The following is a 27,778-nucleotide window of genomic DNA, read 5'->3' as shown; positions in this document are numbered from 1 at the left end:
AAAAATTTTCTGAGTAGAGCATAAAAATCCAGATGTTGCAAAGTTTGCTTCGGTTTCATAAAAATGCCTCTAGAACAGCAATCTTTCCTGGAGGAGTAATTTTATTTCTCCCTTATAATTTAAAAGCTGAGTAATTTTAAATTATAAATTCTGGGGTGCCCAGTGGTAGCTCTTTCACTCAAATCTTTTATTGCAAACACAGAAATAAGACTTCAAGCAGGGCATATGAAAGGAAAATACTGGTTTTCTGAAATCAGAGTTTGGAGCACTGAGGGCTTTGTGCTTTGTGTCAGAAACAAACAGAGGGTTTGGGTCTATTGCATCATAGCAACACTTAATTGTATACTACTGCATTAAACATTTGAATACACAATTTAAATCCATTAGCCAGCTGAGGCTGATAATCTTGACTTGGCAGCTTTATGAAAGGTCCTTACCAAAGCTGTGTGAATTCCCATATTTATTTGGGTGGCAGAACCATCCCAATGGGAGTGATTCTCAGGGCAGGTGATGTTTCCTGTGCTGGCCAGTCCATCCCTACAGAACCTCTAAGTTTTGAGTTTTGTCTAATCCCAGCCAAACCCAATGGGACTGGGAGGCCACGAGGATTCCTGCCAGTGCTGGGAAGGTCCCAGGGAGAAATCCTGGGAAAAAATTCTCCTCATCCTCTGGGAGAGGCACCAGCCCTCTGCCGGGGACAGTCAGAGGGGCTGTGCCAGGCGTCTTGGGATCCAAAGGGATGTGGGGATCAAGAGGTGGCAGACCATAGAAAATGAATCCCTTTCAGTGCCACTGCTCCCCAAAAGGTTTGTCCTCTTTCCAGAGGATGCTAAAGCAGCCTGGATGAAGATCTGAATCCTTGGAATGCTCCAGGCACAGAGGGACAGCCCATTGACGGCATACAGCTAATGGAATATTGATTCAGTCCTAGGTAATTATGTGAAATAGGAGGGGAATATTAGATTATAGAGGAGAGAGGAGTCTATTTTTAGAACAAAAAAGGAAGAATAATACACACCAGTGCAGGAAGAGATAAACTTCTCCTCCTTAAATGGAAAAAGTGTTATTACACTTACATAAAACTAAATTTCTTTAGGATAACCCAAGAACTCAGTGACATACAGATATTTTCTTAGTTTATTCAGGTGCTGAAAGTCTTAAACATCAAAGAAATTGTTCTTTCTAACAATCCACATGAAATACACTGGTAATTCTTAGTCTTTTAATGAAAAATAATTGCACAATTTCTTAAATGGTATTTCAAATATTTAGGTAAAGACAATATTATGAGCATTTAAAATTAGCTTTTAATTTTTTTTTAAGACATTCCCTCTTTGTCCACTGGAAAGGATTATGTTGCCTTTATTCATTGTGTGTTTCATTTGCAAAACCTTCCTTCCCTTGCACAAAGCCACAGTTCTCTTTTTCCCTTTTCAAATCAATCTGATTTGAAATCCGTCCCGTGCAATGCATTTTAGCAAGCACCATACCACGGAGAATCTCTGTGCCAAGGAAATACAGGGAGTAGCTCAGTGAAAGTTCAAAAAAAGGACATTCTCCCTCCCAAAAAAATCGCTTTTCTGATTTGCAAGGAACAATTTCTTTCATGAATTCCCAGTGAGATATTTTTCATGCCAATGTGTTACATTATCAGTGCCTATGAGCTGCCTGAATTCCTGAGTAATTATCTGTGATCAGTTATTGTCAGGGATAAATTCATCTGCATGCAAATATCCGAGCATGCCCATGCATATTCATGCTACTGTTGTTGACTGAGTTGCTTGAGCAGCCTTCAGCAAATTCACAATCCAAATAGATAAATGAACTTTTTTCATACTCTCATTAATGCCCATTCAAACGAATCTTGTTACTAATTTAATTTCTATATGCTGCTCTGAATTGTTATGAATATGTGGAACATTTCTCAAGAATTCGTGTGGTTTTTGACTGGAGCTGCCACTTTTGCAGGGATCTAAGTTAAATGTCTGACCCAAGTGAAATGGTCAGTGTTGATGCAATATTTCCAAGACCAGCTTATCATTTATTCCCTGAACTTTGAATAATTCACCACTGATTCAAATTCTAATTTTGTGTTATGTACTGAATCACTTTTTCTCTGTAATCTTACATTTCTACCTTATAATTCATTTTAAGAGATACTAGAAAAAATGAGAAAATGAGGCTTTCTAGGATTGGATGGTTGGTTCTTACACAAAGCTGTTACAAAACAAATAGTCAAATCTAATTGATCAGAAGGTTTTAGTAATGAATAATAAAGGTTTGTGGTTATTAAACAGTCCATTACGCAGCTCTTTTAGATACAGAGGAAGGTAAATCGAGAGCACTGAAACGTACAGCAAGTGCTTGAGACACTTTATCCTTGACAGTGGAGTTCCCTGGACTGGTAACTGGGAATGCAGAGAAGAATTTAGGTGTGATTTAGGTATTTCTGAGACAGAACATACCAAAAGTAGCACAGTGCACACCGGGGAGCAGCAACAGCAGGTTGTTAATGCCTTATGCAGGCAGGAATTGCTAATCATCTTTAAATGTTAACAGAACACGGTCCAATACAGTTCTGGAGGAGAAATATCTCCTGCCATCCTTTGCACTTGCTTGTTTGTCAGTGTCCCCAGTCAGCAGATTGCTCAGAGCTTGTTTTCCTACACATATGGAAGAGGTCAAGCCACCCTGGCTGTCTGGCTTGCATATGTTTTGTAATTGAAGCCATATGCAGATCAGGCCATCCTTAATACTGAAATAAAACATTGGAAACAATAATCCTTGGGACATGGAAAGAAGCCACAAAGCACCCCTCTATCCTCCTGGGTCTCACTGTTGTGCCCATCAGAAAAGGAAATGCTGCCACAGCTTGATTTCTCCACTGGTATTTTCCTGGGAGTTGGCATTGGAGATGTTAAATGTGCCCAGATGTCAGCTTGGCACAGGCCAAAAGCTGAGTGGATGCTGCAATGCACCCACCACTTTGTCAGCAGGCTTCTGGGAAGGTTATTATGCTCATGAGGTTTTAATTCCTGCTGCTGGGATATTAAGGTTTTGCTAAAAAAAAAAAAAAAAAAAAAAAAAAAAAAGAGAGAGAGAGAGAGAGAAAGCATTTAATGCCTTTCGAAACAAGGAAATTTTTTAAAATGTAGATTCACTTCCAGGGATTTTAGATCTAAACTCTTGGTGAAGTCAGAGCTGAGCAGAGAATGTGAATTAGAAGCAAAGTGGGAGAGCAGTCAGGAGCAGATCCAAGGAATGCTGTTGAGGTGAACAGGAAAAGCAGGAAAAACATTCTCCCAGAGGAATTAAATCTCAGGGTTGGATCTATCTCTCATGTTTCTGAATCTGCAGAAACTCTGCAGAAATAACTGTTGATGGTTGAGATATGTAAATAATCATTTATTACACTTTACAACTGAGATGAGGTATGAGCTCTGCTCTTTTCTCTTAACATTTCCCTTTCTTAAAACTTTGGTGAGAATGAGCACTAAGTAGTCAAATAGCTGGGTTGATGTTTAGGTGTTTAGATTACTTACAAACAGAATAAAATTCAAGTACTTGCTGAATGAGTAATCTAAAACTCTGAAAAATATAAGGAAGTTCCGTACCTTAATTAAACTTTCTTCAAGGAGGAGAAGAAAGGAAAATGGCCAAAACATACATAGGAAAAAATGTAATTAAGGCATTCCTTGGGCATGGTAAGCAGACTGAGTGGCATGAACTTTAAAGAGTATATGCGCTTTCTTCATCCTTCATGCCATTACGGCAGTGAGGAGTCTACATAACTAAATAGCAGATCCCACATTTTTACAGACCTTATCCAAAAATGACACTTGTGACGTGTCACAATGTTCTGGATCTCATTGTGCAACCATGTAGGACAGTGAGAGAGAACTTTAAAATGCATTTTCAGAATGTGCACAGCCATCACACAAATACCTCTGTCAGGCTGCTCAGTGGATTTGCTTGGTTTAGTTCTGTAGGACATTTTTAAAGTCTATTCTGTGTGTGATGAGTTTGTTCTCCTCACACCTTTTTGTGGTTTAGGCACTTGTCCCACAGCAGTGGCTCCTCTCTCTCTCTCTGTGTCTCTGTCTCCATAGATCCCTGTGCAGCCCTCCATAACCAAACCAGGGACATGTTCCAGTTTATCCAAGCTCACCCAATTAGGAGGAGAATTTGTTTATTCCACAGCTGAAATCACGGTGCTTCATTAGGATTAAGCAGACCAAGGAGGCTTTGTGCAGTTTGCTCAGAGATCTGTGGCAAGAGCTGCCAGGTAAAAGCTCCTTACAAAATGTTTAGGCAGGAGATCAGGGATCCTTTTAATTCCTGCTCATCTTAATCAGTCCAGGGCAGGAACTGGTGCACTGTGCGGCTTTAGGCTAGCCTAGAGTGGGGCAAGACTTACATAACCTGAGATCCTTGAACAATGAATCTGCATCTCCATCTCTGACCTCATCTGCTGCTTTGCTCTCACCAGGAGCCAAATCATCTGACTCTGAAGTCTGAAACATAAAGTTAACAGTATATTTGCAAACCTTACTCTGAAAAAACCCCTGCTTCAATGGTCAGCGTTACAATCTTTTTGAGTTCAATTTTTAAGGAAAGACTATCAAGTTCTAGTTTTTATCTGAAATAAAAATCACTTTTATTAAAAATAATTTTTTTTCCAGGGAACCTTAATTATGCTTATTGACATTTATATATAGATAGATACATAGATACATAGGTAGAGATATAGATAACTAGATAGAAATCTATATCTATATATATCTCAATTGCAATGCAAATGATAAAACCTCTGAAGATAAAAAAAATATATAATGCAGATCTTAATTTTTTAAAGAGGTTAAAACATTTAATCTTACTTCTAGATCTACTTAATTTATCTATTTACAAGATAATAGGAAGGTGTATGGAGGGCTTAGAAGCACCATGACAAGTTCCAAATTATAGACTCAGGAGACAAAGAATTGTGACACAATTTGCTCCAGCAAGGTGGGATAATTATTATGGAAGAGAGAACAAGGGGGAGGAAAGCTGCACATAAAAAAGCATCGAGGTGTTTCAAATAATATAGACTCTAATTTATATTATGATGTTGCGTATTTGCATAATATTACCATAGTTATTAATGGACTCCATACTTTTATTTCGATGAAATGTCACGTTCTGTGCACATAAACTGTGCTATGATACTACAGTTTAACTCAAATGATAGGCAAATGTTGTTAAAGAGAGGCAGAAGGATTTGCTTTATTATATATTTATTATATGTTATTATGCTAATTTACTGATTTAGAAGGAGAAAAGCTTTTAAAGAAAAAGCTGAACCAAATTTGGGCCATATTTTACTGGAGCTGCATTCCCTGGCCATGAATGGAAATTATTTTCCTAATACATTTATAGTTTTCAAAACAACAGTGCTAGGATTTTATATATACATATAAAATACGTAAATTATTGCATATGTCAGAGTATAAACTGTGTGAACTACATCTAACACATTCTCCTTAAAAAAACTGATAGTTTCTTTAATTTATCTTAACTTTTTATCAAGTGATGTCATAACTTGAATGTAATTATAATAATTGTCCCTTTTTTACCATTCAGAAAATTTTAAGTTTTAGGGTTTGAGTCTCCAGACCAGAACTTGTGCACAGAATTATAGGATCCCTAATGAAAAATTTATTTGGTCTTTTTCAAATTGCTATTCAGATAAAGGATGATCAGCCTGTAAATTCTTTTTCAAGAGCAAAACCAGACACACCTGGTGGAAATGCACTGCCTCACCCATTTGGACTTTATACCTTTTCAATATCTTCAGTCTGAAGTTGTATCATAAAAACATCACCACAAAATTTCAGTGAAATCAAAGAAATGCTTACAGAGACAAGTTTTTCAGAATCGGGTTTCCACCATTTCAAAGGCTCCTAACCTTTAAAAACGTCCCTTCAGAAAGGAAATCTAAAAGAAAAAAAAGAAGTGTTTCGACAGTTTTCATTCTCTGTATGTGTCAGAAGTATTTATCCTAAAACCAGGGTGTATGATTAATTGTGACTTTTTCTTTTATTATCAAACAGGGCTGTGTTTGCTTGGTTTTAAGAGCTGGCTCCATTCTATCCCAAAAGCTCTGATTTTCGTGGCAAAGCTGGAGCAGCAGCCAGAGCCCTGACACAGCAGGGAGCTGCAGGATCCCATCTGTGTTTTGCCAGAGGAGAATCCCAGAGCTGCTCTGGGGATTTTTTCCCAAGGGGTCTCAGGGCTGGGATTGAGCCCCAGGTGGGACAGGGGTGGCACCTCCAGGCCCTGGGGGCCAGGAGCAGCCTAGAGGGAACCAGGGAGGGGAGCAGAGCATCCCCAGTGAGCTGCTGAGGTGCTTCACACACAAAATAAACCATTCTATGGGTGATCTGAGAATGGGTTCAAAACCAGGCTGAACTGGGGAAGAAGTTCCTGGAGGTGGAGCTTTTAAATTTCAAATAATTTAGAGCATTCTTAGAGTTTTTGTATGAAATATAGAGCTGGGACTGTAGCTCAGTATTTAGGTTGTGGTGTTTTAAATGCCTTAAATGTGGTGAATTCCAGTCAGTGTGGTTTTCTTTCACCTCCTCAGTCAAATCTCCTGCTTTGCCTTTTTATTTTTCTTTTATATTCAGTGATAATTGTAACAGAATAAAAGTATCACCTACAGGAAAAGCTGTGTATGCACCCATGTGTTTATATATTTATACATATATTCATATATATATATTACACTGACTACTCACACAAATGACAACATTAAGAAAAGTCACTATAATTAAAAAGAAATCTGTTTTTCAGGTAAGTTAAAGTCATTACTTATGCAATATAAACTGTTTAGCTAAAATTACATCCTGTGCCTATTAAATTTCAATGTGCAGACATTATTTCTATCTCTGTATGTCACATTACAGCAAAACAATTTCATTATAGCTCTATCTGCAAGAAAAAAAATGCTCAGGAGGTTTCCACAAAAGAACTGAACTCTTCATAAACTGTAGGTATTTCATACTTGGCTTTTGATCTTCAGATGCTGGTGTTTACAAAAAACTGATTAGCACTTGGCGCTTTTTCCCCCCATTATATTTATTATTTTTTATCTTGATGTTGGCTACTATAATTCAGCTTATTTTATTTTAGTAGCTAAGATTCTTCCAGATTGCTTTTTTAGCATAAAATCCTCCTTTGTGATGTTATTGCTTACCTGCAGTAGGGTGAGGAGAACACCTGAAGCCATAGCTGAAGATTTTTTTTTTTCATTCCACTCCTTTGAATAAGTGAAAAGCTCAGATCTTATACTGTCAGCGGATACAGAATTTGGTCAATTATTTAAAAATGGGACTTCAAATCAGAATGTACAAAACAGGCAGAACTTTTAGCTGGAATTGTGACACAGGCACGGGGAAGGAAGGTTCGTGATGAATGCGCATTTAGCTGTTTCTGCATTTTGGGTTTATGACATTAAAAAGGGGAAATATCTGTTTGGAGGCAGATTTCCTGTATTTCAGTTTCCAAAATTCCGATTTTAATGATAGGGAGTATCCAATAACTTTTCTCTTACACTGTATCCTCCCTGCACTCTGAAAAACAAGGGTCTGCTTCGGGTTGCTCAGAAAAATAAATGGCATTTTCTCTTGTCACCTGAATTCTACCGTTTCTGACAGCAGGCACCTGTTTTCTGTGCGTCAGAAAGCCTGATCAAGTGTGAAAGCCCTGGGGGGGATCTGTTCCCTCACCACCTCCAATAACCCCAGCCACCAGCACAGCAGCTCAGACCCAACAGGAGAGGGGAGCTAGGACAGACAGCCTGGAAATGGGAGAATCAGAAATAGCTGAATTTAAGAGCTGTGTTCTGCAGGCAGCCAGCTGAGTTATCCTTCCACCCAAATCAGCTGCACACCTCACTGAGAAGTGTCACTGTAAGCACAGCTTCATCCTGCAGCTTTGCTAATGATATTCTCCCATAATGAGCTTGTCTGCCTCTGATCTCACACTTGTGTTTAATTTCTGCCTCCTGAAATCCTTCTTCCCAGCTCCTGTCATGGAATGGGGCGTCAGGAATTGCCGAGCTCCAGCCTGAAACATGGGATCAGTTGCTGAACAAATCAGATAATCTGTGTAGCTCTTTTGACTTTGTGCAGGTAATAATCCTGTCAGCGCATATACATAAATTCTTACTGTTTGATCTCCCCCTTTATATGAAATAACTTGAATATTTAACAAGTTTTCCAGTCATCTCTTTCTGTGCTCAAGGTGTGCTGTTACTTTGGCACTTTCTGCAATGTTCCTGTCCAGGTCCCTTTTTCTGAAATGGAGCATTTAGGCCAATGACATGAGACCAATTTTAGTCTCATTAAGCAGCTTCCTGATCCAGATTTCAAGATAATTTGACAAATTATGTGGCTGTGTTGCTAGACAGGCAACATCTGGGGTCGTTTTGGCAGTCAGGATTCATTCTCTAAACTTGTATATCCATTTCCACTGATTGAGTCATTTGATGATGGAACAACCTGAAGCATCATGAAATGAAAACAGGGAATAGAGCAACACTTTCTTCTTTAATTTTTCCCTGCTTTGGGGATGAAAAATAATTCTGCCTCTCGAATGGCACTCTCTTGCCCCTTTCAGAGGTTTCCCATTTTATTTTTCTGTCATTCTTTTTAAATCAGAAATTATATCTAGGACTTGGAGTGCAAAAAAGAAATCACCTGGATCTCCTGCCAGGAGACAGAATTTCCGAGGCTCAGGAGCATCATTTTTGTGATGTGGCTCATGAGAGCAGCACGTATTTAACACAGGGGGAGCAGAATGTGTGGCTGTGAAGGCTGAAGTCTGCCCTGGCAGCTGTGATAATGATTTAGTCTGGCAGCTCTGAGACTCAGTTACACCATGGACATGAGGTGCCTACAGGAATTAGGGATCTGGATACTGGCAATGCCATCCACAGGGCTCCTCACCTGCTCAATCACTGCCAGAAACTACAATTCTTTGTTTTCAAACATGTCCACTGAATTACAATTGATGCAGTTTAAATTTGTGGGGATACCTACTTCCTGGCTCTTTTCTCCTCTGGAACAGTCTCCTCCATTCCCCATCACTTTGGTTGCTGACTCTGGAAGCCCAAAAGAAGCCAGAGCTTCCTTCAGTCCTCTCCTAATATGCTGCCACAGTGGGGTTTGGTGACATCAGAGCATCAGGATGCAGGGACACTATCAAGGTTTATTTGTAAGCACATTTTTCCCATTTGGTAGTTGATTACAGTTGTTTGATTTAAAAATTAAAGCCTTGGATTTAGTCACGCTTAAATCTAGAACAACCCAATGTCTCTGTCTCCTACAAAGGCATTGATTTATTGTCATGTTCATAATAGTTTTATCTTTTCCCCTTTATTGTGCCCCACTCAGTCTCAGGTAAACCACTACCTTGCATCGGCACTCTGGCTGTGCTGAAAAATTTCCTTTCATCTTCTGATTATCTTTATGGATACAGTTTATCTACGTTCTGCTGTGTTTTAAATTTTGTATTGACACTAATTGAGGTTGTCATTGGCGTGTAAGCAATAAACTTCAAGATAAAGCAAAGAACTTGTTCACTAGGTGGATTTGCTCACACACATTTCCTGCTCAGTCCTCTGTGTTTTCCAGTGACTGGAGAAGATCTCTCTGGCTGATTACACTTGCTGGGATCTAAAATACCCTCTGCTATTTATAGATTCAGTGATCAAACTGTGTCCTTTCCTGCTTAACTCCTCTTAAAAGCAAAGTGACATGTTTCCAGAGCTTTTATGCAATAACAAGGTATTGGGAGAAGTTTGTTTTTTTTTTCCCACTTCTTTTCACAGGAATAGGCAACCAGGAGGATCTAGTTTATCATCCTTGTAATGTGTTGCTGAGTGTGCAGAATGAAACCTGTTCTGAGGGGAAACCAGGCCCTGCCCAGCTGGTTGAGAGCTGGAAAAGGCATCCCAGTGCATCCACTTAGTCATCATCTTGGCAGGAGTGGAAGTCGAGAGGAAAACAGAGCAGGGGAGGGAATTCCTTCGGTAAAAGATTAGATGTGATATTAAACAGATGACACACTAATATCACATACACCTTGCTCTTTAAACTTTTCCAAAAGAGAATGACTTTCTTTGGTGACACTGTTTCTAACTGTGCTGCGTTTGTTCTGGGAAAAAAAAAAGTTGGAGAGAGGTTTTTTTGTCATCTGTAGGAATTTGGTCTTGAACTGGATGGTCTGGCCCCTGCCATGACGTTTGAGCTGTGATACAGGTCTAACAATTAAATTAATTATCTCCCTGGTACTTAAATGTGATCCTTTGCAGTCAGCTAAGGTAGCAAAGTGTTTCATTTCTTGTAGATTTCCCTCCAAGCTGGAGGCAAGGTCTTGATTTATTTCTCAGAGTGAACTTTGACAGGGAGAATGGCTGGCAGGGAAGGCACTGTCCCCAGAGCCAGCTGTCAGAGGTCCAAACCACTTCACCAAGTGTTTGTTTGTGCTTTGTTTGCTTTCCATACAACCCCAGTTTATACTCTTGTTATTGGTCAGTATATTTCCCTTTTCTGGAGTTGAGAATTATTATTTCTAGTATGAATGTCCATGTTAGCATCTGTCAAGAAGTGTGTTCTTCTCATTTTTTATTCTCTGCTTTGAGGAAGGAGTTTAGGCAAAAAAAAATTAATGTGTGATATTCATGATCAGTTGTCCTCTAATATAAACACATTTGAAATTAACAGTGGGCAATTGATACAGACTAAAAGTTGATTTTGTTTAAATGTTCATTAAATTCTTTCATGTCCTACATCCTGTGGGGGCTGCAAGAAATCTGGGTTCAGTTCAGTGTGTTTGAGATCTTCTGTGTGAATTTGAATTATTTAATGGATTTGAAGTGTCCTTGTGCTTGTTATCTGTGTCTAACTGAGGAACAGGCCTGGTGGTAAAAGGACAGAGACATGGATGAAGGAATGTGGATAAAGGGAAAAGGGTCTTGTGTTTGGAAACCTTCTGTTAGATTCAACCCTTCTCCCGCCATCAGAGCTAGAACAATGGACAAAAATCCACTCAGAACTCCTAAATATGAAACCCTGTCACTGGCTGGAGTCTCTGAGCCACGAGCAGCTGTTCCCAGGTGTTATCTGCTCAGACTCTTCCCAGCCATGGGGAGCAAGAACCTTTGCTCTGACCTGGTTTGATGTTCCCATGTCCCAATCCACGTGGGACAGCTGCAGCAGGGCTCAGGGGAGGCTGTTCCTGTGAAAGCCTCTCAGCAAGGTCATGTTCCACTTCATTCCTGATCCACAGGGCAGGGGAAGGGGCTGTTCTGCTCAGGTGAAGGAATTCCAGGCGCTGGGATCCAGTGCAGTGGGACTGTTGCAGACTGAGGTGACAGTCACCCATGGGCCACAGCAGAGAGGGGACACTGCACTCCCTCAGCTCACTCCCTGAGAATGGGACAGACCTGGAGACTCAGCTCGTGGGATCCTTTTTGCCTTTCTCCAGGGATGTGGCTGAACCCACAGGAGCTGTGTTGGGCTCTGAGTGTCCCAGACTGGGTGCACCCCATGTGTCCCAACCCAAATATTCCTGTTCCATCTCAACCCACAACCACCCCCTCAGCCAAAGCCAATCCAGGACGTTTCTCCTCGTGGTTTGGTTCATGCAGCTGACCACATACTCTACCAATCTTCTTCTTTCCCTCAGAATTATGGTCTGGAGACTGAAAACCTGAGGACTCTGTCCCACAAGCTGAACGCCTCGGCCAAAAACCTTCAGAACTTCATAACGGGTAGGAGGAGGAGTGGCCATTATGATGGCAGGGCCTCCAGACGACTGCCAAATGATTTTCTTACCTCTGTAGTTGACCTGATTGGTGCTGCCAAGAACTTACTCGCCTGGCTGGACAGGTAACTAACCATTCTGCAATCCCTTGTGCATGAGAATAATTCTTTGGGAAGTTCTGTATTTGTTCTTTCTTTGCCTCTCCTGCTCTTCTATTCTAACATTAAAACAGCAGGTCTGGAATTCTAGCTCTAAATTTTTAGAAATTTGTGTAATATTGGAAGTGAAATTTAGTACCCTTCTCTGTCAGGAGCGTTAATATTTTCTCTAGAAAACTTTTGAGATTCTTTCAGTTGGATTTTGCGTGGAGTGAATATTTCTGTGCTATTGTCACTGCCACAACTCATCAGAAGTTTCAGTGTGAAGGGCAAGGAAGGAAAGTTTGAGGAGTCTGAGCTGTCTTTCAGCCATCAAAAAGACACAGAAAAGCTGGAGCTGAGCAAATCAGTTAAGAATGTTCAAAATAAATGATAGTACTTGCTTAGCCTGAAAATTAAGTGGTTTTATTTATGAAGAGTAGGCTGGATGAGTAGAGTCGTGTTGGTTAATGCTCAACAACCAGCCACTGGTGTTTTACATTTATGAACTGAGAATTTGATTAAAACTATCTCTGTGGCAAGAGAGAAACCAAAACAGCATTTTTCTTGCTTGGAAAAACCAAACATTGGTTTGTTTTTCCTTTGTAGTTATAGCAGCGAGCAGCTTTATCTGGAATCTGAATGCTCTGGAATGTATAAATGGCACCTTGGAAATCACAGTGAGAGTGAATCACCCTCCTGTACAGGATTTGTATAATCCTGGTGACATCTTCCTAACCTAATGCCAGCAGTCATATTCTCTCAGGCTATGACCTTGTCAGTTCTTATGAATTCAAACGGGGTCAGATTCAGCCAGAATTTGGAAAGCCTGAATAGAATCTGAGTGTGCAGGAAGCTGTGACTAAGTAAGCTTTACTGTGCTCTCTGAATCAAGGTGTCGATTGCTGCTGAGGAGTGATGTCATACCAGATATGCCATCTTTTTACTAAGCTGTACAAAGAAAATGCAGGCTGCTTATGGTTATTTGGAAGCTCTCATTTCTACTCTCCACAAGAATGAAAACTCCTGATGTTCTGGCCAAAATCCAGTTTGCATCCTGCCTGCATTTTTTTTTTCTTGTTTCAAAGGTGTATATTACAAAAGCTGCTGCTGGAGATTAAAAGTATTTGGCATTTCTGTGTTGTAGAACTGATCCCTGAATTACGTAAATCTGCCTGTTGTGTAAATTGTGGTCCCTAATGCTGCATAAACCTGTCCTTCCCCTGCCCCAGGTCTCCCTTCGTCAGCGTGACAGAATATTCACTGCTGAAAAACAACATTGTTCAACTGTGCCTGGAACTAACAACCATTGTGCAACAGGTAGGAGTGGCTCTCTGCTCTGAGTCCTTTCACACCACTGCTTAAAAACTGCAATAGTAAAAATATCTACGGCTTTAACATCACCAGAAATGTTGTTACAGCATGACTTCTCTGTTCTTTCCACACACTTGTATTTTGGGAGGCACAGGAAGATTTTTGGGACTTTGGGGATCCTCCTAGATAGATTCAAGGATGGTGTGAGGTTAAAAACAATCGACTTTGCTCTTGAGTGGACAGTTTCATGTCAGGTGATTCACCACCATGCAGGTGTTAAACAGAAGAATAAAGTGGGAAACAGCTTAACTACAGCTAACAGGTTATTCCAGATTAAAATAGGAATGATCCAAAATATTTTGTGGACAAGTCCTTAAAATACATACAAATACATCCAGAACCTGCTCTGGGGCTTCTTCACTGAAAGGAGATCATGGAAGCATGGAAGTTTTTAGGGATGAACATGAAATATTCATAGCATCAAAACAAGTACAGAACAGATAATAGCAGCAGTGTTATCATCACTGACACTCATTAGTTAATTGTAACGTGGTTCAGTCCTCAGGAACATAAAAATAATCTATCTGGTGCTTAGTTCTCTATAACATATGGAATCATAGAATATCTTGGATTGGAAGGGACCCACCAGAATCATCAAGTCCAACTCCTGGCCCTGGGCAGACACCCCAAAACTCCCACCCCGTGCCTGAGACCACTGTCCAAACACCCCTTGAAGTCAGGCTTGGAGCTGTGACCCCTATAACAATATAATAAAAAAATACAATAACATCGCAATATAATCATCATCAACATAGTAATAATACAATAATGCAATAATATAATACTACAATAACCTCTGGCAGTGTCAGCCCCTGAAGTAAGATAAGAGGTGACACACGGGTACTGAAAGATTGAGGATAAATTAGTTTTACAAATATTTATAATGAACCACTCCCCTTGTGAGCAGTTAGAATATTGATGGGACAGAAGAGTGTCACTGGAATATGTGGAGAATTTGGCGAACATGCTGGGAAAGAAAAAAAAGGAGAAAGATGAAAAGGTTGAAGGGGGAAAGCAAGAAGAAAGCTTAGCCTAATCTCCAGTTTTGCAGGGACTTTAGGCGGGGTCTGTCTCCAATGCAGAGGACCCCCCTGCCTGCCTCTGTCGCAGATTTCCATGCACCCTCCCAGCAGAGCAATCACAGAACTCAATTTCAAATGCTTTTTGGAGCAGTAGTAGAGTAGTAGTTCTGAAAACTCTTTTTTCCCCTCCAATTGGAGCAAAAGAACTAAGGCTAATAAATATGTCATTGTATTTTACACTACTATCCTTAATTTATAATATTCGGCTTTATTCTTCCTGGAAATCTTGTACTTTATGCATTTTTGCAGCAGAAAACAAAGACTCTTTTTCTCTTTTTTTAACTTAGAAATTCCTGTGTAGGCATTTAATTATTTATGTGTCTTTATTAAGCTTTCTCTTACAAGGTGCTTATAGCACTAGGCTATTTTTGATTTACAGACTAAGCAAAATGAACTTCTCTACAGTATAAAAAGTCCAGATTCTGATTCTGTCCTTCAGCTGATATTGCACTTTGTTTGTGTGAGTGTGATTTTTCCCTGTGGTCCAGGTGAAAATAGAGTAATTTTGAATTGCTGTCTCCACTTCTGTCGTTCGTGTCCCAGCTTTTGGCAGATGAAATTCTGTTCCCCTCTGCCAGCAATAGTTTGGTTCTTTTGTTTTCTCCAGTTTTTCAGCTCCAGTCCCAGAGCTGTCCTGCTTTTGACAACTTAAAAACAATCTTTTAGCATAAACTCCAAATCATTCCAAGATGAAAAACGCTTAGTTAGTTCTTCAGGTTACAAATCAAGTTTTGTCTTTTCTTTATCTTATTGTCAGATCTGGATTTTCTGATGGTTGTCTATTAAGACCTTTTTTTGTTATATAAAACTTAGCAGCAGAAAGAGCAGATAAAACCAAATCAGTCACAGAGAGACAGCTTTGCTGTCACTAAATCTGAGGAAAATTGACCTTAATGTGTGAAAGCAGAAATGTCTCACCTAAACCAGAACTGCAGGCTCAGCTGTAGGCTGGAATGTGAATTGAAAGGCATAACTAATAGAAACCTGGGTCTCAGATCCTTCCAGATACTCCCTTGTTTTATGAATTACATACATTTTAAATACCTCATTCAGTCACTGTGAAAACAGCAGTCAAGGGTACAGATTTGGCACATTAAGTGAGGAGTGTCTTTGACATTTTGTGCAAATTGAACACATTTTGTGTGCATAACTTGCAGCTGCCACTCCAGGTGAATTTTCTTAACAGGGGACATTACCCTGTAACCTTAGTTTAATATAGAAAGTGCTTATGAATCTTCATGCCAGGATGTCCTCTGTGATCTGAGTGACATAACCTTAGATCAAATTTATTTTAATGTCTTATTATTTTTTACATACTATGCAAATGCTGTGATGAATAGTCACTTATTTAACTTTAAACAACATCTGCTCATGCTGGTTTGAAGAAAACCTCATTCTCTAATTTTAGAGTTTTACAGCTGTCCATTTCTGTTTGGAAATGTGCTTTGTTCTGCTCAGTTTTTTAACCCTTTTGATCACCTTCACTACACTACTGTAAAAAGATTATGTCATGCACAGTGCTGCAGAAACATCCTGATTTTGAGGTGCAATGTCCCATCAAAATGCGTTTATAATAACATGCAAAAAAGCACATTAGGACAGGGTATTGGGATGTTTGAGCTCTCTTGACTTCCCTTTGAGTTAGAGCCATGTCCCAAGGTGCACTCACTCTCCTGTCTGCTCTGAAATGGAATCCACCAGAGTAAGTGAACTAAATTAAGTTTGCTCATGCCTTAGCACCAAGGCTGCCCTGAGGGAAAGACAACTGGAGGAAATGGGGAAGAATAGTTTTGGATTTTTGTTCAGAAAATTAAGCCATTGGTTAATTTTTCATTAGATGGGAAGAGTTCCCCAGTCATAGTGGCAGATGGGATTTTAATTCTCCCTCATTATGCCAAAGACATTTAAATCTGAGGTAGATGATTTTGATACTCTCATTGACCTGCAAGAACAAACTTTTAGCAAAAAGTGTGTGTGTTTTACCAAAGGATGTTGGCACAACTCAGCTTTTTCCAACAAAAACACACAAAATTTTGCTTGCTCCCCCCTTTATTACTCTCTAATTAACCTCACTGAGATAAATTCAGACACCTTTTGATGGATTTTTGCCCTATTTTTAGCCAAATATTGTGTTTAAGATGAAGCATGGCTTTTCTGGATTGGTGGGGGTTTTTTTGTTTGTTTTTTTTTGTTTGTTTGTTTGTTGGTTTGGGTTTTGTTGTTTTTTTTTTTTTTTTTTTTTTTTTTTTTTTTTTTTTTTTTTAAGCCATCTAGTTTGCACTGCAACTGATAGGAATTGTTTCTTAGTAACGTGGTGTAAATTTTAAATTAGCCTCCCCTGAGAAGGTGGTTGGACCAGATAACCTCCAGAGGCCCCTGAATTATCCTGTGATTCAGCAGCTGCCAAGCAAAAAACCTGGGTGTTATTTTCAGTTTGAACTTTGCAGACTTCAGCTCTCATCCCCACTGCCCCCCCATCTTTGCTTGCATTTGCTAAAGAACATTTCATCAAACATCTGTTCACTCTTTTCTAAAAATACACTCTGATCAAGTCTCTACCTTAGGATCAAGTAAAATTGGTCACTTCTGTGCATTTGCTGTTGTATATTTGCCTAACTCCAGAGTGATCTCTTCCTTTTGAATGTCTGAATTTCAGAAGTATTTCATTTGAAATATCACTTTGTCACATCCACCGCTCAAAAACTGCTGTAGAATTTTCCCGTGGTTTTGTGGTGGGAAATGCTCCTTTGTTTCAGTTTCTTTTCAGTACTTGACTCAGCTCATGCTGTTTTATAGAACTAAGCTAATGAACTAAATATTTTACCTTTTCTTATGTGTTAGTTAACAAGAACTTGCCATTCTTTATGGTATCTGCAAATTTTTTTGTGATACCTGCATTTTTTTACTTCTTTCAGAATTAGAAATTGCAATTTTGACTAGAGCATGGGTGAGGACAAGTCCCACTGACCTTTTCTCCTTATGAATATGCAGAGGAGTGGTTTCACTCTATCAGAGACAAAGGTGTGCTGCACCTTTCAATTTTTGATGTTCCACACAGTGCAGTCCTTGCCTGGTTTGCAACACTGCTGCTGTGAATGGTTTTGTAATTCCTGGGGTTTATCCTTTTACAGAGGGGAAATAGAACACAGCTACTCATTTAAAGGTTATTTTAAACTTTAAGAACAAATGGGTTTTTTTATCATGTCATTTTGCTGGTGAAGAACGTAGAAAGAATGTAACTGTAGCGATTATTTATTTTCTAAGAAATATAGATCAACATCCTATAAATGGTAGTCCTGGAAAATTATTTTTTTAATGAGATCCCTAGTGAATTGCTATGTATCAGAGAAAGATAAAACAGAAGAATATTGTGACCTACATATCTTAATATTTTAGGATAACGCTGTAAGTGCTTTTAACCTCTCAGTTAAACTAGTCTGATGTATTTTTTAAAAAGTCAATATGCATCTATTTTGGAAGGAATCCCAAAGCCATTAACATTTTTCATGCTAATGTAATCTTGAATGTGCAACAGAAGTACAGCTAACATTAATTCTGCTCTACAAAACAGTAAAATTTCAGTTTTACCGTACATAAGACTTTAACTCTTTGACCTGAAGTAATCAAGTTTGTTCAGAGGGAGGTTCATATTGTATTTCTAGCATGGAAATTAAAGGAATAATTTAGACAGGAACATTAGCTCTGAAGCCCTGCTGTGATCAGTTTGTTCTCTTGGTACGTGGAGGGTTAAAAGGAGATGGTGGATGAGCTGTTTGAAGTGTGCAAAACTTGTAAGAAAAACTGCCTTGGGCATTGCCAGCCAAACTGACTAATTGAATTCTTTTTTGTGCTCTAGAAAATAACAGCATGAATACAGAGGAAACATCAAAGGGATACTTGACCATGAAATGCTAATATAAATTCTTCTGTGTTGCTTGGTGCTCCCAATCTTCTGATTTTGACTTCCTTATTCTGCAGCAATGTTCTTTAAACTGTAGTCACTTAGACATTAATTTCTCCACGGGAGCAGCAATCCTCCAAAATAAATATTGGCCTTCAGAGCTGAGGGAGGGGCAGTTCCTTGGGCTGAGGGTTTGGAGCAGCTGCCTCAGAGGGGCTTGGGCAAAAAAATCCTCAAAGGCACACCCAAGGGACAAGGTTTGGGAGCAGGATGGGAACAGCCAAGGGTTTGGGCTGCTGGAAAAGGGGAGAAGAGAACTCCAGAGGGTTTCCCAGCCCAAACTGAGTGCTCAGAGTACAGTGAATGAAAGGGCTGGAATTGTTTCGTGGGAGATCTGAAGCAATTAACTCTTATTGCTAATACATTAAGATCCAGTAAAAAGAGGAAATATAGAGAACTACAGGGAATCTTAAGATGCTTGAAGAGATATCACAGAATATTCTGAATTGGAAGGGACCCACATAAGTCCAACTCTTAAGCCCATTCAGGGATAAAACCCTCAGCCTTGATGTTGCCATCATCAGCCTCCAACCAACTGAGGGAATCTCAAGTTACCTGAAGAGGCTTGTCAGGTATTATCAGCAAGTTAAATTTTAATTGAAAGCTCATTCAAGGAAAAAATGCTAAATGAAGAAGACAGGCTTTTAAGTTATCCCATATCGTGCTCAGTATAAAACCTTTTCCAATATAGCACTTGGAGAAGGATTTAAAGATTTCCCCACATAAAAAGGGGAGAAGGAGCCTGGCTGGGGGCTGAGAGAGAACCAAGACTTGGGGGCACCCTGTTGTAATTTCCTATGCTTGGAAGAAATATTTTCCGTATTTCTCTTTTTATTTTATGTTTGAGCAGAACATAACCTGAGATTTGGAGTGGCAGGAGGAGGTGAGGCACAGCCACAGGGGATGGTTCAAACCCCTTTGCCATGGCTGTGTCCCAATTTCCAGAGGGTCACATGGGGGGATCTTTCCAACATTAATAAGTAATGGAGACAGAAGAACCCTTTTAGCAATTTGTACAGTTTGTTTCATGAAAGAAAAACAATATTTTAACCCCTGTAATAGCGCTAGAGCAAAAAGCAAGGTAAGGGTGGCACTGAAATTATGGAGTGTAAGATTGATTATTCTTAAAATGGTAGATAAAACTGGAAAATGACTGCTCCAAAAGTAGCAAGTCTGAAGGTTCATCAGGAATATGCAAGAGATTGTTAACAGCACAAACCCTTCCTTCATTTCTCAATAGGAAATTTAATGTGACATTCATTAAATAGGTTTTATTCTGTTTTACCACAGGATTGTACGGTGTATGAAACAGAAAATAAAATTCTTCATGTGGTAAGTAATTCTGTTTTGGTATTCTCTGTTTTTACTCCCCACACAGAAATCATTTTTTAAAAAATATGGCTGCTATAGAAAAAAAAAAATCCTTACTATTTGGCAAATTTTCTGATTAATAGTATCAGTTGCTAAAATTAAAGTTCCCTGCACTAATGTTCTGTGTTATAGCTACAGTTAATTACAAATACAAAAATTATTGTTTTATTGTGCAGGTTTAGAAGCTGCACAGTATTCTGTACAGTTAATATTCCTGCCAGGATGGCTGGTCAAATCCTGTATCACTGGTTGTCAGACTGAGCATTTTGTCCCTTCAGAACTCAGAAAAAATCTTATGACAAAGCAGAGCAGAAGAATCTTATTCAAGATTATTGATTAGATATTGGCCTTGAAGTTCAAATAAATACTTTATATTTTCCTGGTACCAGCACTGAAAACCTGTACTGACACTGAGATAGGTTTAAAACCTGTGGTGAAAGGGAACTCTCAAAGGATTTACAAGTTCAGATAAGCTTTTGACAAGCTCTGCCCAAGTGCCTGACTCTTTTTATTTTTTTTCTTCTTTATTTTAAAGCCTTTTGCACATACTCTGCTTCCAGCGGGGATTAAAATCTGTCATAAAACATTGATGTGCTGTTAAATTTAGAAAGCATGAAGTGACTTTCAGAGAGGAAAAAAAAAAAGAGCTTACTATTGCAAACCTGGGTATGAATAGAACTTTTAAAAGCATCTGATACCTTCTAGGATTTCGGGTGTGTACACACACACACATATATTATATATGTATATTTGTGTGTGTATATATATATTTTTTAAAAAAATTTTTTTTTTTACACTTTTTAGCTCACGATTCTAACTGTGGGAGGGACACCTTCCATAGACCAGGTTGATTTGATTGAAAACTTCTTTGTTGCTTATTTTACTAAAAAAAAAAAAAATGTATTTTTCGTGAGGCAACTCTAAGGTTGAAGCATGACAGTAGAAAAGGTTGTTCTCTCTGGGATTTAGTCTGCATCTAATCTGAGCAAATGCTCTCAAATTTTGAGGCATGGAGAGGTTTTCAGTAGGAAATTATGGTAACATCTTGACATGCCAGTGATTCAAAAGCTGGATAAAGGATGTATTCACACACAGGGGCACCTTCTACACTGGAGAATTTTGTTTGAGTTTCTCCATCTCTGCTGAGAGAAGATGAGACCCAAATTCTGCTCAGGGGTTCTGGCCTTGAGCTGAAACTGCTTGAAATATTTGTGGAAATGGTGACCTTTAGCTGCAGTCACACACACCTCAGTGGGATGCTTTGCATCTTGCAGCTGATACAAAATCCAGATGCCACAGCCAGGGCTCCCAGGCTGTCCTTGGATTTCCAGATGAGTAACTGCACAGTGAATGGAAATACAACCTATAAATTTAGGCAGTTAACTTATTCATTGTGACAACTTTATTTGTTTAACTTCTGTGGATAGTGTCAAATGAGATATTAGAAAGCCTCATGCTTTTGCAAATGCCTGAAAGGAAACTTCCCTGAAGGGATTTCACTGGAATTCGCTATAATTAGGAAAAATGAGAGTACAGTCCCCAAAGCAAAATAGATGCACACAGCACAGCCTCGACCAGAAACCCATCCTGAAATTCTGTTAAATGAATTCTTTCACATTAGGTTCAAACATTTTCAGGCACAGACTTTTTGAAGGAGCGTGCTTCAAGCAACACACAGAAATTTGGGAATAAATCTTCCCACATGAATGTTGTCTGAGAGTTCAGCTCAGCTCCTCTCTGACCTATAAACTCAGCTTTGACAGATGGGTTTAATTTGTCAGACCCACAGCTACTGTCCATGCAATGGGGGCTCCTGCTTTGAAGGTGTTTCTGTGGATTTGCATTAAGATTTTGAGATCTTTAGCTGGAAGGCAGGATAACAAAATCATTGCATGGTTGTAGCGATGCAGAATATCAGTTAAAGGATGTGTTCAAAGATGCATAAGAATTTTACTTCAGGAAATGGGTTAACTAAGGCACTTCTCTGCCAGGGTAATTTTTAACAAAGGAAATTTGCCAAGTTGAAGAGCAGAATTCACCTAATTATCACAGTTGGTAGGGATGATGTCATTGTTTGGTAGACAAAATAGGTTATTCAGTTGCATAAGACTTTTTTTTTTACCTATTTCACTCCACTTCCATTGTATTTATAATCATAAGGATAAAGTTCATTGGGTTTGTTCTTTTGTTTTTAAAGTGCACATGGTTGGAGTGGAGAAGATAGTTTAGAGATACAGATATTCCTCTACAGCAGAACTGTTCATACATGTACATTTTTCTGATATTTATAGATATTTTCTGTTCCCTTAAGCACTTGCTCTTGACATTCATACACCTGTAATTTTTGCAGTGCTAAGAATCAAAATTATCTGTTTATTTTTGATTAGTTCTTAAAATAAGGACTTCTCCACTTGTCGTTTCCAGTTTGATACGAGGAATTCCACTGATTTGTTTTTCTTTGTAGTGTAAAACCCTGTCTGGGATCTGTGACCACATCATTTCTCTCTCATCTGACTCTCTGGTGTCTCAGTCAGCACACCTCGAGGTTGTTCACCTCACCAGCATCATGCCCAGTGAGGGGTTGGTAAGTAGCAAAGCAGTTTCAAGTTTAACTCTTTAGAATGCCCAGCACAAGCCTCAGTTCTTCGGGGTGATCTGGTTTTTAGTTTATCAAGAAATCAAAATGTTCTTTCATGCTATGTCCTAATTTTTTCTTTTTTTTTGTTTGGGTTTTTTGGTGTTTGTTTTGTTTGTTTGGGGGTTTTTTTGGGTGGGTGTGTGTGGTTGTGTTTTGTTTTTTTTTTTTTGTTTTGTTTTTTTTTTTTTTTTTTGGTGGGTTTTGTTTGTTTGTTTGTTTTTGTTGTTTTTGTTTGCTTTGAGGGTTTTTTGGGGGTTTTTTGGTGTTTTTTTTTGGTAAGCTGAATCAGATTTCTGACATTTATCTAAAAAAAGGGATTGTTTTGTGTTTTTTTTAAATTAAAACCTGCTTTGCCGTGGGCAACTGTATGAGTAACTGTGACTATATGAGTAGTTAAATCTATGATTCTTTGATAGCCAGGCTGCAGGTTTGGAATGTACTGAAATAGTCCCCAAATGCAAACAAATACAAATAAAGTTAGCTGATGTCATTAAAGTGCTTTCAGAATGTTTAGGGGAAGGTCTGTGTCTTGGACTTGCATAAATGGAGTTATATGCCTCCCTAATGATCAGTTCAAATAAAACTTTCAGGAGCATCATCTCAGGAATAAAATAAATCTCTTTTATTTGTAAATTGTTGCTCACAGAGCAGCCTGGTTGGATGGCTCTGGACATCCCAGCTGCTCTGCATTGGTCACTGCAGTGAAATGTTCTGCAGAGACAGTTGCAGAATTATTTGGCTACAGCCTTTAAATATTAACGTACTGATACCTTTCCTTGGACAATGGATTTTTGTGACATTTTAGTGGTTGGTGGGTGAAGACTTCTGCCTCCCCTGTGTAGTCCCTTACTTTGCAACCATTTGACGTGGGTGGGCTGTAGGAGCATAAGGATTGTGCTCGGAAAGCCAGGATCCAAATAAAGGCTGGAATGGAACTGCAGACACTGGGATCTTCTCACTCACACTCCTCAGGAGCCAGACTGTTCTCCCCAGCACAATCTCCTAGATTGCCTTCAGCTGCCTTATCAGAACTTTTTTTTAAATTTTTATTTTCTCCCTACAAGAAGAGTAATTCAGGAATATTGCTTCTGGCTTGAAGGAAGCAGTTGTAGGAGGAAAAAAAAGGGGAAGTGGGGAGTGAAATTGGCAGCCATGAGGCTTGTCCGTAAAAAATCCCAAAACTGACAAATCAAAACCCACTTGAGTGCCACTCTACACATTGTGACATGTTTCCTGTCTGTAATTCAGCGTGATCTACAGATATTAAATTTCTGTTAGTTGAGATGCTTCGTATTATTCCAACATCTTCCTCTTTGTTCTGACATTGAATAGCGACGAGCGTCATATGCAAATACTGTCAGAGTTACAAGGGCACAATTACTCTGAGGTATGCCTATTAATCTGAGAATGACATATTTTAATAACATGAGGGGGTGTTGTGAGACTGCACAAGTTTACTTTATTCTTAGGCTGATTTAGTCAACAAAGAACATTACCACAGCATAAAACACATTTAATTTTAATTCCGTGGTGTCGCAGATGCTCAGCCCAGTGTGTAATCCTGAGCACAGATACAATTTCCTTGCTGTGCTGCTGCATCCTTATGGCCAAACGTGTTCCCTTTATGGCCCAGTTTCCCCTCCAGGTTGGATTTCTGGGTTAGTGTAGGGTATCCAGGAAATACAGGTCAGTACATTTGCATGAGATATGCTGTGAATGTCCCAGTGCTTTTGACTTGCATTAGGATTACTACACCCTGCAGGCCAGCACTCTGCATGGCTTTCCTTTCTGTGCAGAAATGGGATGTATTTCTGCTGGTCTAATCAGGGGAAAGTTCATTATCAGTGCTGCAGAAAAGCTGAACACAGAGACGCATTTTCCTCAGAGATGATGGAGCACAAATAAGCAGGGCTTGGTGTTGCTGATGCTTCCCATGCAGTGATGGCTCTGGATCTAGGAGCCTGGTGGAGGGCAGGAGTGGAATCTACCCCGAAACTAACATTTCCTGAGGGGAATTGAGATTTCCTGGTGTGCAGGCTGAGGTAGGTGTCTGTCAGGAGCTCCTGGCACCAACTGCCCATAAATTGTTGGAGTGCTGGATTTAAGCTCCAGAGTGGCCAAGGTGAGAGTTGTTGGATGAGATGTTGGAGCCTTTTGTGTGGTTCACGTTCCCCTTTTTTCCTGGTAGAACTTGAGGCAGCCAGGACCTGTGCTGGAATGCTCCTGGCTGGATGGACTCAGGGTGGAGGGAACCCCTCTGTGGTTCTCCATCCACAATGTGCCCATGAGTTAGGAGCCAACAAAAGAGCAGTGAGTGGGCACTGCTGACAGAGGACATGAGACAAATGCTGCAATCAAAATTGCCTGGCAATTTCTCCTTTTTCTCCCCCACTTTTTTTTTTTTTTCTTCCCTTAGATGAAGTGAAATCACAGTGAATGAGTGAGTTTTCTGTGCCTAATTGTGAAGGCACTGTAACGTGTTGGGTTGGAAAGTTCCTTGTAATCAATTTTGCTGACACTATGTTCTGTTTAGAAGAAAATATGAAAAAGGACTATAAATGGGAATAAAAGAAAAACCATGTGAAAAGGAAAAGAAAACATTAATCAGAATCAAATATAGAACAGAGTAATGAATTACAAATGGCTTTCTCATGATTGTATAGCGGATTTTTTTCCACAGGATATCTGCTCCATTCAAGAGAAAAATGAGCACTATTCAGTGAAAGGAAAGTATTCAGAGTTCCATTTTTATCCTTATCATTCAGTGTAGGGGTTGAGGCCTGATTTACCACACTTCAGCTAAGCTCTGCAGTCCCTGGAGTTACTAATTTCATCATGAGTTGTTTTATTTATTTTTTATATGGCCTTACTGAGTGCTTCACAGACACTAATTAATTCATCCTCACAACACACTTGTGAAAAGGATACTATAATTTTAGTTTTAGAGGTAGGAAGCTAATGCACAGCAGTTGGTGTCAAAATCACCAAAAATGTGGTTTCCAAGAGCGGCTTACTGTACAATTTTGCAGAACATTTCTTACCTTTATAGCATATATTTAACACACAGGCTCTCTTGGGTTTAAGTGTGGCTCAGGTTTTCAGAGCTACTGAGAACAGGGTTCATCCAGGGTTGGCAGCTAGAAAACAAACACAATTATTTGTCATTGGAGCAAAGTGTGATGTAAATCACTCAGAATTCAGTTTTCTGGAATGATACTCTGATTAAATTATGAGTCTTCCCAAATTTTCAAAACTCGATTTGCAAAATTTTTATTACATGCCTTCTAATTTCTTCCCCAAACGAGCCAAGGAATTCTATTGACATTGCATAAGCTCACACATAAACAGAATTAATTTCCAGGTCCAAGTCCACACAGTTGCTGCATGGAGTCAGAACTCCCGCAGGGCAGTGTCTGTGTGTTTAATTGTGTAAATAAATTCTGGATCATAAAGCATTTTCACAAAGGGACTCCAAGTCTTTGGAATGTGCATCTTCAGTCCTAGCATTTTCTAACTTTCCATCTGTGCTTTTATGAGCTATATAGTCACCCTATTTTGTTTTTTTTTTTTTTTTTCCTGTCTAAAGTACCTTCTTTTGCATTCAGCTTTATTAAAACGTGGTCTTATCTCCAGCCTTCCCTTCTCCTGTGTGGTGGTTTCCTGGCAGTTTGCTGGACAAAGGAATTTGTATTGGGAGCATTCAGTTCCATTCCAAGTCCTGGGGACTCTGCATCCTGATCTCTGCAGGCATTTGTTGGCCTCCAGAAATATATTGGGCTTTTTCCTCATTTCCATTCCTTCCCCAGCTTCACTGGTCAAAATGGTTCCTCCTTTTCCATATTCTCTGATTTTTCAGTGGCAAATACTGAAACACCCTCCATGTATTTTCTGTTTCATTTTGAAGTAACTTAAAGAATTGTAAACCACTTTTTCTCCTGAACTGTAGTACTGGGTATGGTAATACCATTAATATCTGAAGCACACAGCATAATCAGCACAAACAAGATGTCTGGAAGGCAAAGCTTTGTTTCAAACAATCAATCTGACAAACTTCAAATAAATTCTTGCACTAAAAAATTATTAAATTGTGAGAATCACTGTTAGCTCTGGTCGAACACGCACACATATATTTCTAGGAAATCAAATAGAATAAAATAACTTCATGATTTAAGAAAATTGCCTCCCCACTTTAAATTTTTTGGCTTGATGGATCCGCAATAAGCCCCTGAGCCAGGAGTTTGGGCTGCTGTTGGCAGCTCCTGAGTTTGCTGCTAAATCCTTGGGGATGAAGGTTGATGAAAGGCTGGGAGAACCTTGCTATGATTTACCTCTTTCTATGCCCAGAGCCAGCTTTGGAGCAGTTTTGCTGCCACAAAAACAGACAGCATTTTATTGGAGATGTTTGATACAGAGATATAGAATGGGATCATAGAATGTTTTTTGATGTTCAGGGCTTTTTCCCTCTCCCCTTCTGCTCATGGATGATTGGGGATTGTCCATAGTGAAAGATTATTACAGCCAGTATTATTTCTGATGAAACCTTTTTTTTTTTTTTTTTTTTTTTTTTTTTTTTTAATCTTCTGAACTTGATGTCCAGCTCATCTTTCCAGAGATGCTTCTGTGTAACATGCAGCTTTAATCTTATTTGATGAGATTAATGATCCCTCTTAAGCAGGAGATTCTAAATGGGGAGGCAGTTTGGGTTTTATTGTTTGGGTTTGTATCTTCTGATGTCTGTGGAATGTTTTCTTCCTTCCTTCTGGAATAAAGGAGGAGTTTAATCCCTCTTCCTTTCACTTTTTTTATTCCTTTTCTCTCTGTTGTCTGACATTCCTCCTGCTGATAGAAACAATGTAATCTGACACACTTTAATTAAGATGTACACTGCTAATATCCAGAACCTTCTTAATTTTTCTTCAGAGGGAACTTTTCCTGTTTCTTTCCAAGAACTTAAAGAAAGCAAACACTGTGGGCATAAAAATTTTTATGAAACCAGATGTGTAATGTTGGAGAAACAAAAAATCTGAACAAACAGCTAGGCTGTCAGAGGAACAGAACCTCCTTTGTGAAGGATTGTTATCATCTATCCAGTGTCCAGCACCTCTTCAAATAGTGCTTCTCTTTCTGTGGCATTTGTAATTTAAGGTGATGGAAGGCAATCTTTCCCATTTTTACAAGAAAGGAATTGCAAGGGAGGCAAGAAGAAAAGGTAGAATGTGAAGGCAGCTTTTTTGTGGGAATATGCCTGGCCTAAAACTGTCAGGATGTTCATCGAATTATTTGGAATTATTTTTAAAGGCTTACAGAAACTTGACAAATTTCCATCATGCATGACATATAAAGGTTGTCATAGCCTAAAAGCTAAAACAAAACCAAATCTGCTTATACAGAACAATAAAATAAG

General features: G+C 39.1%; 1 protein-coding gene across 1 annotated transcript in view; it reads left to right on the top strand.

The window, feature by feature from the left end:
• Nucleotides 1–27,778, top strand: part of LOC136374146 (connector enhancer of kinase suppressor of ras 2-like) — a 176,990-nt gene that overhangs the window by 73,635 nt on the left and 75,577 nt on the right. Inside the window, exons 4-7 of the mRNA XM_066339365.1 lie at nt 11,734–11,936; nt 13,181–13,268; nt 19,656–19,697; nt 22,201–22,320. Of these exons, the coding sequence (XP_066195462.1) occupies nt 11,734–11,936; nt 13,181–13,268; nt 19,656–19,697; nt 22,201–22,320 (453 nt within the window). The remainder of the gene's footprint in view (nt 1–11,733; nt 11,937–13,180; nt 13,269–19,655; nt 19,698–22,200; nt 22,321–27,778) is intronic.

The sequence above is a fragment of the Sylvia atricapilla genome, chromosome Z, assembly GCF_009819655.1.
Source record: "Sylvia atricapilla isolate bSylAtr1 chromosome Z, bSylAtr1.pri, whole genome shotgun sequence".
NCBI lineage: Eukaryota > Metazoa > Chordata > Aves > Passeriformes > Sylviidae > Sylvia > Sylvia atricapilla.
Note: the sequence above shows the minus strand (reverse complement) of the source record. Positions and strands in the feature narration are given on the sequence as shown.